At 41.8% G+C, this 12,500-nt stretch overlaps 1 protein-coding gene across 2 annotated transcripts in view; it reads right to left on the bottom strand.

Moving 5' to 3' along the window:
• The window catches only part of HNRNPD (heterogeneous nuclear ribonucleoprotein D), a 17,445-nt gene extending 4,951 nt beyond the window's left edge, over positions 1-12,494 (bottom strand). For both annotated transcript variants that reach the window (XR_002099228.1, XM_019526079.1), the window contains exons 1-6: positions 12,469-12,494; positions 5,892-6,060; positions 5,067-5,228; positions 3,432-3,563; positions 815-914; positions 583-729 (exon numbers count right to left, since the gene is read on the bottom strand). Coding sequence is in view for 1 of the 2 variants with exons in the window: in XM_019526079.1 (XP_019381624.1) it covers positions 583-729; positions 815-914; positions 3,432-3,563; positions 5,067-5,228; positions 5,892-6,056 (706 nt within the window). In the remaining variant the exon portion in view is untranslated. The remainder of the gene's footprint in view (positions 1-582; positions 730-814; positions 915-3,431; positions 3,564-5,066; positions 5,229-5,891; positions 6,061-12,468) is intronic.
• Positions 12,495-12,500: the final 6 nt, after the last annotated feature.

Raw genomic sequence — 12,500 nt, 5'->3', positions numbered from 1 at the left:
ACCCAAGGTCCAATATGATCCCAATGAGGGACAAAAGAGAGCTACCTGCATTTGAATAGGCTATATCTGACTCTAGAAGCTGACAAAAATTAAAAGTAGGCCGAGGGAGAGTCCAGCCTGAAGACATGAAAGCTAGTTCCACTTGCTACCTGTGGCAAAAAAGAGAAGCTAAGACAGTTGGAGGTGCACTACCTTGTGTGTAAAGTGATGTCACACTGAAATCTCTGTATGAGAGGATACAAAACAGTTCCACAGCTTGTCAGCAGGGATGCCATAACCCACAAGGGGGGAAGAAAAAAAAAATCCACTGAAAAAAAAAAAAAAACCCTGAAAGCCAGAAGTGCATGTCAGCATCACTTTATGCTCTACTGCTGTTGACAAATCTAGATGTCAACACTACTTGAGATGAGCCCAAAAACATAGGGCTCACATATAACAGAAGTAGGTGAGATAGAAATTAAAAGATTTTGGCTGCATACTCAAGGCAATTTAAATTCTTTAGCATGCTCAGAGCTATATGCCCTCCCTGCTCACAACAGAAGTTTAAAAGCAGAAGTTGGATAACACAATTTTAGTACTTACTGCTATAATCACCGTATCCATAGTAGTTGTTGTAACCAGTGTAGTCATATCCTCCATAGCCACCATACCCTTGACTATTGTAGCCATAGCTGCCATACCCCTGATTCCAGTAGTTGCTATATCCCTGGTTCCAGTTTTGACTGGGGCCTGCAGCATAAGTTACTAAATGTGAGAATATTGAAACACTCATCTCATGCTAAAACAAGCAGGTCGAAGTTAAGCATGAACTTACCACCACCTCTCCCGCGAGCTCGTCCAACAAATCCACCTCTACTTCCCCACTGCTGCTGCTGCTGATATTGTTCCTTTGACATGGCTACTTTTATTTCACACTAAAAAAAAGAGAGAAAAAGGTCAGAGCCAGAATCTATTAATGAGAGAAAAAAAAAGTCTTTAAAAATTTTAAGCAACCAATGAGTTATAAAAAAAAAAAGAGATGAGTGGAGAATTTAAAGTTAACTGTACCGGATAAAAATCCGGTGCTTCTGCAACCTAAACAGTGAATCTACACATTTGTAGAAGGAAAAACAGTGATATCATTTTTGCTAGTGACAACAACTCTCAAAGAATTGTTTCCATTTCATTCTTCACCTGAATTTCAAACCTGAGAATAGGGGCAGGCAATTATTTTGGGGAGAGCCACTTACTGAGTTTTGACAAGCCATCAAGGGCCACATGACAGACAGCCAGGGGCAGATAAATATTAGTATTTTCTAAATTTTAAGGGCCCTGTGGGCTGGAAAGAATGGCCTGGCAGGCCACATCTTGCCCACCCCTGCCTCAGTCTTAGAATACTGGAAACAAACCTGAGTTTGGAAAGCAACCTTAGTTTTACTCAATTTTAGTCTGAGTACAACTTAGTTCTCAGCCTATATACTGAACCACGCAAAATTTAATTTTTTACTTATTTTTTTCCTTCCAAAAATCAACAGGGATCCTGGTTTTTCGTGTTTAAGAATCACGGACTTCGATAAAAAAAACAAAAAAACAAAAAACAAAACAAAACCCCACGTAACTTCTCTAGTTAACCCCACCATCCACACACTTTTATACTATAATACACACACCTCTATCAGTTGAGCACAATTTTATTGATATATTTACCATTTTAAAGCAATTTGGAAGCCAACCAGTGCTTCAATTACTATAATGAAATAAATTCTAAATATCTATACACTTTGGTACTTGACTTTGGGTTTATTATGGGGAAAAAAAACAACCCAAAAACCAGAGCTCCCCCTGCCCTCTGCCTGAGACATGGGTCCAGCTATGGCTGCTTCCCCCCACTCCACCCCACTACCACTTTGTGGGGCTGAGCAGCCTTGATATGCCAGTGCCCTGCCCATGCCATTGCCCCAACCCTGCCAGAGGGCCCCCAGCTGCCAGGGCTACAAGGCCAGGAACTGGGATCTGCAACCACCTGAGCCTAGGCTGCTGCATGGGGGAGGAAGCAGCTGCTGCATCACAGTAGTATAAAGCCCAGCTCCCCGCTCCCCACAGGCAGCATGGCCAGGCTTGGGCTCTGCAGCCCGGCACATGGAATCTGGTGCAGCAGGGCAGAGTGGGGAGGGGGGACGGGAAGCTCATTACCATCACTAGGAGCTCTGCACCACCATGGTGAGGTGCCCCCAGCCTGCCTGGTAGCAGCCAAGGGCACAACCACATGCCATTGCTGCAAAGCAGCCAGGGGGTGCTTCACCAGGGTGGAAAAGGGCTCATGTTGGCTGTAATGAGCTTTCCCATGCCACCGTGCTACTGCAGGTCCCACCCACCAATCTGCAGAGACACCCCTGCCCCCGATCCCTCTGTCCTTCACCACGTGGGCTTCAACCCCTACCCCGACTCACCTATGGGAGCTGCTCTCCAGGCTGTGGGCTGGCCATGCACATGTGTATGTGTGCATATGCACTTGGTACCCCCTGCTGATAACCCTTCTCTCACTCCCACAAGCCCCCTGCAAGCTGGAACTCTGCCAGCCTGCATGGGGAAACCCACCATTTTCTGTTTTTCCTCCTTTAAAGGAGAAAAATCAAGGTTTTAATTGCTTTTTTTTTTTTTTTGTAGCAAGTAGAAAACCCAGATTCCCAATCATCAATAATCACACAAGTGACAGAGCTTCCAAACTACAGCAGTTTAGCATCCAATTAAATAATTTTTTGTCACTTCAATACCATTCTAATAAAATTTTCACCCTCATGTTCTTAAATGGTTATCCCGAAGAAAACTTCCCATGTCTGTGAACAATTAAGCCAAGATGCAAGTATGTGATAGCAGTCTGCCAGCATAAAGCAATGTAAACCATTCCAGAAGTGCAGATAAAGCTTAGGCAATACCCAGAGTAAGAAGGGCAAGCAAGGTTGCAGAGAAGAAATTCTAAGGGAATTCTTGATGGAATTGTAACCACCTCTGAAAGATGCAGGAACTTTCAAGAAAGGAAGTGACAGCTTGAAGTCTCACTTATGTTTAGCAGGGAAAAATGGTGCAGCAAGCCCTGCCAGTGGGAATCCTGGGCCATGGGAAAACATGTTGTTGCAAAGCCCCTGAAAGAAGAGGATGACTATTGTGTTTGAAGCCAGAAACTTAACAAGGAAGACAGAAAAGTGAAGGAGTTAGAATCCTGCGTCCACAGGAAAAAAAAAGGTACCTAAACACACATCATGATTCCTAGAACATTTTTTGCCTCTGTAGCAATATGGCCAAAAAGATGCCTCACCATGGCTAGCCTATACAGTCTCAGGATATTACTCCCTAATTAAAGAAACTATTTATGGACATTCACATATAGAAAGTTATCTGCTCCGTTACTTTAAGCAGTTGTAGGACTCCTTAACTAAGAAGTTTCAGCATACCTTACTGAGCCCAACATTGTGGTATTTCTTTTCCATTATTTTCTTTACTGGTTCTTCCTCCTTAAAAGTAATAAAGCAGAATCCACGCCTTTTATTGGTTTTGTTGTCCATGGGGAGCTCTATAGATTCCACCTGGTGGTAAGAAAACAAACAAAACCCCCCCTCAGTTTATTTGAACAACTCTGTACATCAAATGATCACATTTTCATTCATGAAACTCACACAAGCTAACCAGCTTGCCAAGTAATAAATTTCCATGGCCAGGTGTACATTTATAGCACTACATGTACTATAGCCCTGGAGTCCAAAACAAAAAAGTGAGCTCTGACAGTTTGCCACCTTCCAGAGGGTGGCTGCATGGGCAGTGGCCACAGCTGTCCTCAAACCTGTCTCTATCACCCCCTTCCTCCCCAGTTGGAGGGGAAGATGATGAATAATGGAAGAGCAGAGCCACTGTAAGATGCTGGGGGAGCAAGGGACCCCCCAACCTTAGCACTACATGCAACTCTACAAACATTAGAAATGGCATAACAAAAAACATACCACTGCAGAGAAATTCCTATTTTTAAAAAAAACATTTCAGTCACACAAAGGGTGGGATGCATATCTGTACATACGCTTTTTGTAGCGCTACATATACATCCATCCATCTATGGCCTACATATACTTTAGACGTTTTTGCCATCATCAAAAGAAACTGTGTTATGCAATCTTTTGTTTATGTTCAGAAAGAACTTACTAAAATCTATCCAATACATAATCACAAAAGGGAATTTCCTTCACCGTACTTCTCAGTTTTTTGGAGTAAGGATTCAAATTCATAGGAAGGCATTACAGCACATCAAAGCACTAGTTAGGAAAGAAGCATCTATCTTCCTTCATAAGAGTACCTGAATAAACACAGTACCCAAAGAATGTTTATACTGCACCTGAAACTTACTTCCAACTTGACCTTAATCTTGTTAGAACAACTACAGATATCAAATGTTTCATGTTTTTAGGAAGTCTACTTAGCTATTTTTGCTATAGAGAAGTTGTAATTTTCAGCATCTTGATATTTTTATTAACCATTATATTTCTAAACCCATGTTACAAGAACAATTTTACAATATTCACTAAATAAGCATACCTAGTTACAAGATGTCTCTTCAACCAAATTACAAGTCCAAATTTTAGTGAAGACAATTATGGTCAGTGGTACATTGCAAACTGAACTGTTTGTAACCAAGTTATAGCATTATAGCATGATCACTTGGTAGCCAGGTTCCCTTACAATTTTATTTATTGCACTGGCAGCAACTGAAAGCTTCCATTTCCCAGGCTACTGTAAAAGTAGACAGCTACTTAGACCAGCATTAGAAATGTTACAGGAACTTAGATTGGCCAATACTATATTTACCATGTATTAAAAGACAGAAGAGCAGTATTTTTTCTCCCTTGAATTATTTCAGAGAAGTGAGCAAGAGAATGAGGCCAATTTAAAAATAATTCAGCTACTATGACTAGGTTCTTGTCAGGCAAATAACATTAGCCTCAATAATTTAGAAACACACATGAAGAGTGCCACTGACAAATTTAAAATTTCAAGGCCAACAGCCCCTAAAAAGGAATTAGATTAAGTCAACTGTTACCTACCTCCCCAAAACCTCCAAAATACTCCCTTATTTTCTCCTCAGGTGTGTCTGGAGATAGGCCACCAACAAAAATCTTTTTAACAGGTTCTTTCGTTTTCATGGCTTTAGCTCTTTTAGGATCAATCACCTTTCCATTCAGTTTGTGTTCTTTCTGGTCCATCACCTATGAAAAGTTGAAGTTCAAAAAAAATGTTGGTTTTAGCCACAATTCAAAACTAGATTTTTTAAGTCATCATCACTATTTTTACCAAAGGAGCATAGCCTTACAGTAAGGCATAATTATGGAGTACATTTTTTGAATGGGGTAACTTACTGTGCAAAGCCAAAACAGAAGATATACAATATAGACCTTTTTTCCTATTGCATATGTCCTCCCAGAAAGCTTCTAAGAATCACAATGGCTCTAAACCACATGAGATAATTAAAGAGGACCTATTTTAAGATAACACTCTAAAGAAAGTTAAAAAAACCCCCAAAATATCAACAGATTTTCTTCTATGGTTTATATATCACCACCTATGTAGCTCATGTGAGGATCAAATGTCCTTAGTAAGCAATTCAGGCTAAAATAACAGATATCCAAGATATTTTTGTACAATTGCTACAATTACTGTAGCATTTAAGGATGACATGCTATGATACAGCACCTTTCAAACAAACCTGAAACATTACTTCCAAAAATACTGCTCCCTGCATTTGAGTTCTACAGGTCATCTAAGAAGTTGGGGGGGGCAAACAAAAAACAAAACAACCCCCCCCCACACTTCTCAAAGTTGTATCTTTCTATAGCTCTTGTAGACAAAAAAAAAAAATGTGAATACTCTACCTTATCTACACTTTCAGATTCTTTAAACAGTACAAAGCCAAAACCTCTTGATCGTCCTGTGATAGGATCTAACTTCAGAGTGCAGTCTACAACTTCACCAAATTTTGAGAAGTAGTCCTTCAGATCTTTCTTTGTAGTGTCCCAGCTAAGGCCTCCAATGAACATTTTTCTGTGAAGACAAAGAATGTTTACATGTTAGAACTGGCCAAGTATAGGACAAATAAGATACCAAAACGTCATTCTTCAACTGAAGAACTTTCTAAGGCACTATCAGCAATATTCTATATTTATTCTGGTACATTTCAAGAAACTATGCCATACAAACTGATATACCCCAGTCAATGTAGAGGTGACAATTCACATTTGCGTCTCACTAACTTATTTTGCCAGTCCTGAAAACCTAAAAATAAGAAGGAATATTTCTGTCTCATACATTCCTACAAATGAAGATCCTACAGGCCAAATTCTGTTTGATTTAACTTGCATCATGAGTGGATCAGCGCAAGATAAATTGAGCTGTCATCTTCACCCAAAATATTTTTCAGAGTAGATGGCCACCACAAAAGGAGATTACACATCAATGCATAAATACCAATTCATGGCTTTGCCACAGGAATAGGAAGCATTGGAAAATGAGTCTAAAGTACTTATGCCAAGAGTAATGATGATAACTTTTTAAAAATCACGTACTGGGATTAAGCAATGGACATGCCCCATCCACCTCAAAAACAAACAAACAATAAGTTGCAAATCCATCCTTTTTCCAGTAAGTGATCCTGCAACTTAATGTGGGAATCTTCAACCAGGTTTGATTTTTATATTAATTATAAATATGAAGATAAATTGGGTGAGTGACTTGATTTCTGACTCCTAACACAAAGTACTGAGAAAAAGGTACCAAAGTCAAATATCCTGGCTCCTAAAAAGGAAGCATTACTTTATACTTCGTATCAAATTTAAGTTACCCTGGGAACAGAATCTTCCTAAAGCTACTGGACAAGCCTTCTTCATACCTACTCAAGGAAAAATCCATTTTAAAATAGTTCTCTGAAGTTCTGGCATAAAAAAAGGGTAAGAGACCTTGCCACATTGGAGGATTGGACCAAAAGAAATCTCATGAGGTTCAGCAAGGACAAGTGCAAAAAGTCCTGCACTTAGGATGGAAAAATCCCATGAACAAGTACAGGCTGGGAACCAACTGGCTGAGCAGCAGCTCTGCAGAAGAGGACCTGGGGGTTACAATGGACAATAAACTGAATATGAGTCAGTGTGTCCTTGTTGCAAAGAACACTAGTAGCATACTGGGTTGCATTAGTAGGAGTGTTGAAGGGGAATAATCACTTCCCTCAGTCTTCTTTCATTCAGCACGGGTGAGGCCACATCTAAAGTCCTGTGACCAGCTTTGGGCCCTCCACTACAGAAGAGATGTAGACAAATTGGAGAGTCCAGCAGAGGGCAAAAATGCTTAGAGGGCTGCGGCACACCTGAAGACAGGCTGAAGGAACAGGGTTTATTTAGTCTGGAGAAGAAAAGGACTGGTTGGGGGGGGTGTTAATAACAGCCTTCAACTATATGTGAAGGGTGATTCTGAAGAGGATGGAACTAGACTGTTTTCAGTGGTGGCAGATAACAGAAAAAGGAGCAATGGTCTCAAGTTACAGCACAGAAAGTGTAAGTTGAATATTAGGAAAAACTCTCACTAGGAGGGTAATAAAACAGTGGGTTACTTAGGTGGTGGAATCTCCATCCTTGGAGGCTTTTAAAACCTGACTAGACAAAGCCTTGGCTGTGATGATCTAGTTGGGGCTGGTCCTGCAGGGGGTTAGATTAGATGACCTCCTGAGGTCCCTTCCACCACTGATTTTCTATGATTTTAAAACCTCATCCACAAGATAGTTATCCTTAACCAAGTAGGCATTCATCAGCAGAAATACAGGAGCGAGAACTTTAATAAAAAATCCCAAACCAAGTGAAAAAATAATTACAAGTAAAATTTTTAAGTTGAATTTTTAAAGGAAAAAATTATGGTTTTAAATATTGCTCTCTGTTTTCAGGTATTATACAAGCTACTGCAGAACAGGAAGGCTTTCAAGTAAGACCTGTAGCACTGAAATAACCTTCATCCACTGAGCCTCTCCTCTGCTCTAAGCACCGAGTCTTCCCGCCATACCCTAGCACCCCAATGCATTTTAGATTACGAAATCGTAACTTAACTGAAAACCCCGAGCTATGGTTTGCTGACCCTGTAGAACAGTGGACCATATTCAGCCCTCAAACCATGTTATCTAGACTACAGCTCTTTCTACAGGCCCAGAAGTTTGGTAGCAGGAGAGCAGTGGCAGCATTAACTTCTAGGGGTGTGCACATATATCAGCTGCCCATTGGATCAGCACCTATAAGAGGGAAGTGACATTGTCAGCCATCAGCTTTTTTTTGGCCATTGTAGCCAATGTTTATCAATAATTATGCCTTTTGGCCAGGGCCCCCGGATGCCTATGTGCCCTCACAAATTGGCAGGTTTCTCTTTACAGCATTCTCATCTGCAAGGGGTCCTATTTGGGGCTGCTGGGAGCGAGCAGTGCAGAGCAAGCTATGTTCTTCATATTGCCTGGCATGCACGCGGCCAAGAATACAGCCAGGCAGCATGGACAACAGCTCCCTGCAGTAAGTCTATGGAGGGGAAAGGGAGTTGGGGGAGAGGGGGTAAGATTGAGACCCCTTACAGTGGGAGGCTGCCAAGCACCCTCTGACCACCTGGCTGCAGTAAGGGTGGCAATTTGTGCACTCAGCTGCTGGGCAGACAGGAGGCATGCAGCTGGAGCACAGTTCCCAGGGCAAAGGCAACAGGACAGAGATCCCCAAGCCCATAGTGGGCAGCTGGCATCCACCCTCCTCCCACTGGGCTCTGCTCCACTTCAAAGCGTCCCTGCACTTAAAGGTGGCAACAGCTCTTGAACTAAAGCTCATTTGGTGAGCTTTAATTCAAAACACCCCCACTGCCATTTTTAAGGGCCAGGACACCAATACAGTGATGCAGGAGGCTGCTAAAGTACAGCCAAAAGAAAAAAAAAAATTGTCAGTACTTTAAAATGCCTTGCATCATTACTAAATATTGGTTATTGGATTGACATCAGCCAATATGGTCGCTTAAGAATCAGCTACCGATACTGGCTAAAAAAACAGTCTTTATCGGTGCACATCTATTAATTGCTGTTCCCTTGCTGCCAAGTTTCCAGACCTATAAGGAGCCCTACAGGCAAATGACGCAGTCTGCTGTAGCAGATCACACTGGCATGTGGAGCTGGGCCAGTGCGCTAGATCACACCCACAGACCAATCCCACACCCGTAGGGCTCGAAGGTGGAACACCACTGCTTTAAGAGAAAAATACATTACTTCTGTTTCACAACACTGGAGACTGCCAACATCAATGACTCCACCACCATGAATCCTGACTTAATGTGTTGTGTACAAAAGGTGTTGAACAAGGTCCTGGCAACTGTACTAGAAGCCTAAAGTCAGGAAGTGCTTAATTTGAAAAGATCAAGAAATTCAGTATTTTTAGAAAGTACACTTATTTTCCTTAAGATACTTTAGTACCACTTGGTTTCAATGGCTAGTTGGAGAGAGACTTTAAAGAAATATAGCATACCTATTGGCAAATCAGTGATGAATTCAAGTTAAATTTAAGTTACTAACCACAGGTAAAATCATGCTTGTGATGTAAATTTGATTAAGCTTTTACTGCTATGAAGAGAGTCAACAGTGGTGTGTTTCTTAATTTATATACAAAGCTTTAGCTTGCTTCATATCAAGCATTGTCTGATGTCTTCAGAAAATTAAGAGCTGACTTTACAGGACATGCTTAAGTTAAGCAGTTATCCAAGACAACTTTTTCCACAACAAATTCACTAAGACACATTTTTCAAGGGAATTTAAAATAAAAAGTGAACTTTGAAAGAACCTAATTTCGTTGGACTCAAAACTGGAAAAATGAAACCAAAAAAAAAAAAAGAGTCAGCAGCACAGCATGATACCCTTTAGCAACACTGAGTTGGCACTTCATCTTTCCCTTTTATATTTGTGGAAAAACAATAATATGTTGTGTTCTAAAAAGCCTTCCTACACTGTAGTTACATAATCACAGATTATAAAAAGAATTATAAAAAGATGCTGTCATTTACATGCTTAATCCTACATGCAGCATCTAATACACAAATTTTATAGTTTTGCAGTCAATCCTATTAGATTCAGATTTAAGCACTAATCATCAAGAATTGTTCAGGGGACTTATGGCTGACAGTAGCCTAAACCACTCAGATGTCACCCCCACTCTACTCTTCTGAATGTCCTATCATCAAAGGCTTTGATCGTTTAGAATTAAAAATATTTAACCCTTCTTCTTGCCATGGACTTGTCTCACAAGGAAGAGGGAAGAATTTGGACAATTAGAGAACTAATAAAAGTAACTGATCAAAATTAAAGTTTTTAACCAGGCATTGGGATTATTGTTTTTTTTTTAAATATACTAACACTGTGTAGTCATCATCACTACCTATAAGGCACAGATGCTGAAGTGTCTAAACAAGTCAGAACTGAAGAGCCAACAGCAACCATAAAGTGAAGCTAGCAAACAGTCCACAGTATTACAGGGTAGAAGTCTAAAACAGTAACATGGCAAATCTAAAACAGTAACAGCGGAATGGAAGATCACAGCTCAGGGATACATCTCAATAATACCTCCTACTGCTAGAAATGGGCTCACTGTAGTAGCACACAGTAATACAGCTCCAAAACCAAAGGCTGCTGTAGTTTTCTGAGTTTACATCAGCTCCAGTAAATTGTACCTGTCAGACCATCCAAAGCCACTAAAGTCTCCAAACTGCACTGTCTGACTATCCCAAACTCCTAAATAGAAGCAGCCAGATTTTCAAAGTCGCTGAGCAGTCATCACTAAATAAGAACAACCCAGAAGTCAAAACTCTGGAAATCAGGTAAGTTACTGCCTATCAAACAGAATATAATGGAATATCTACATTAACCACATTTTTTTTCCTAATTTGTGCATTGCTAACCCATTTCTAATCCTATTCTCAATATAAGAAAAATTTAAAAATGTCAAGTTTAAGCACTTTTGAATAGTATTTTAAAAGGTATTTAACTTAGAAGTCTGTAGGCTAAACTTTTTGGAATAACTAGTGGGGATCTAGATACACTGTCTTTCAAAGATACAGAAAAATAATGTGTAAGAAGAACAACAGGTAAAAGCTCAATTTATATTAAAATGCAAGCCCCACAAAATAAATTTGGACTCAAAGTAAACAAGGTGCATTCAGACTCATGCACCATAACCCACCAGTAGGGTGCTGCAAAGAACTTGTGAGCAACTCTGTTTATACAGCAGGAGAAAGATTCCATCACACCGTTTTGGCTGGGTTGTCAGCAAAGCTAACAAGTAGTATATTCTTGTTTTGGTCAACAAAGTAAAGCAGAAGCAAATGAAAAAAGAGTGCAGTAGCATTAAGCTTAACAAAAATAAAACAGTTAACACAAAAGCAAAACTGTAAAGAGCCATTTCATCCTGAGAAGGAAGAGAATCAGAGACTATTACTAGGAATTTTGCTGTTGGTGTTATTTTCTGGTTGAAGTTTCTGGAACCTTACTACTGTTACAGGCAACAATAAAGCTTTAAAAGAACCCAGCCCTTTTGGAGCAGATTCCCTTTACCATTAAAAGGAGTCCTAGCAAGCTGTGTAAAAACCAGGCTTTGAAGTAGTAGCAACCTGAGCAGAGAACTTTCCTGACAGAGGACCAGAAGCAGTTGCTGGCACACTGAAGTCCACCTGACAGCAAGCTACATTAACACCACAGCATGGGCCAGAAAAATAAAGGGATGCCGGTAACCTGGAGTCCAGTACAGCTACTAAGCAGGCTCCCCTAGGATCCAGGTCCTGACCTAGGGCACACTGGTCCCAGGCTGTTAGCTGCAGACTAGCCCCACCCCAGAGGTCTCCTCTACAACAGCAGGTTCCAGGAACTTTCCCGCCACTACAGGAGCAGCAACTAAGCAACAACCCAGGCCTTCCCCCTGCCCAACAGGGCTTCCCCCGCCACACGCTAGGAAAAAAGCGGCTGCTACCTGCAACATGCCATTGTTTACTATACAGTCTCCCTCTGCCACCCGGCACAGGACCACTTAGACAACCCCCCAGCACCGGCAGCCCGGGAGGGTCCCCCTAAGATACGGCCTAAGATGACAAGCCAGGCCCGGCCAACACCGCCCCCGCGCTCCCCACCTTCACTACAGCTCGGGCAGCCACCTCTACACGGGCAGCAAACCCGAGCCTTTGGGGGGGGGGGGGGGGCGCGCGCGCGCGTGTAAAGGCATCTCCCAAACAGCGGGCGGGGGGTCCCCGGCCCCGCCACGGGCACGGCAGGAAGTGGTTCGAAGGACGCGGGAAAAGGGGAGCTAAGGCAGCCGCTGGAGGAGGAGCGCCGCCGGGGTGACAGAAGGAACAGGGCAGCACACACGGGCACGAACACCCGGCCCCACGACACGGACCCGGGCCAGCGCTCACCCTTCGTCCTCCTCGTTCTTGCTCGCGTCAAT

Source organism: Gavialis gangeticus, unplaced genomic scaffold (genome assembly GCF_001723915.1).
Source record: "Gavialis gangeticus isolate Ggan-Ray unplaced genomic scaffold, GavGan_comp1, whole genome shotgun sequence".
NCBI lineage: Eukaryota > Metazoa > Chordata > Crocodylia > Gavialidae > Gavialis > Gavialis gangeticus.
The sequence above is the reverse complement of the archived record's forward strand: the minus strand, read 5'-3'. Positions and strand labels throughout refer to the sequence as shown.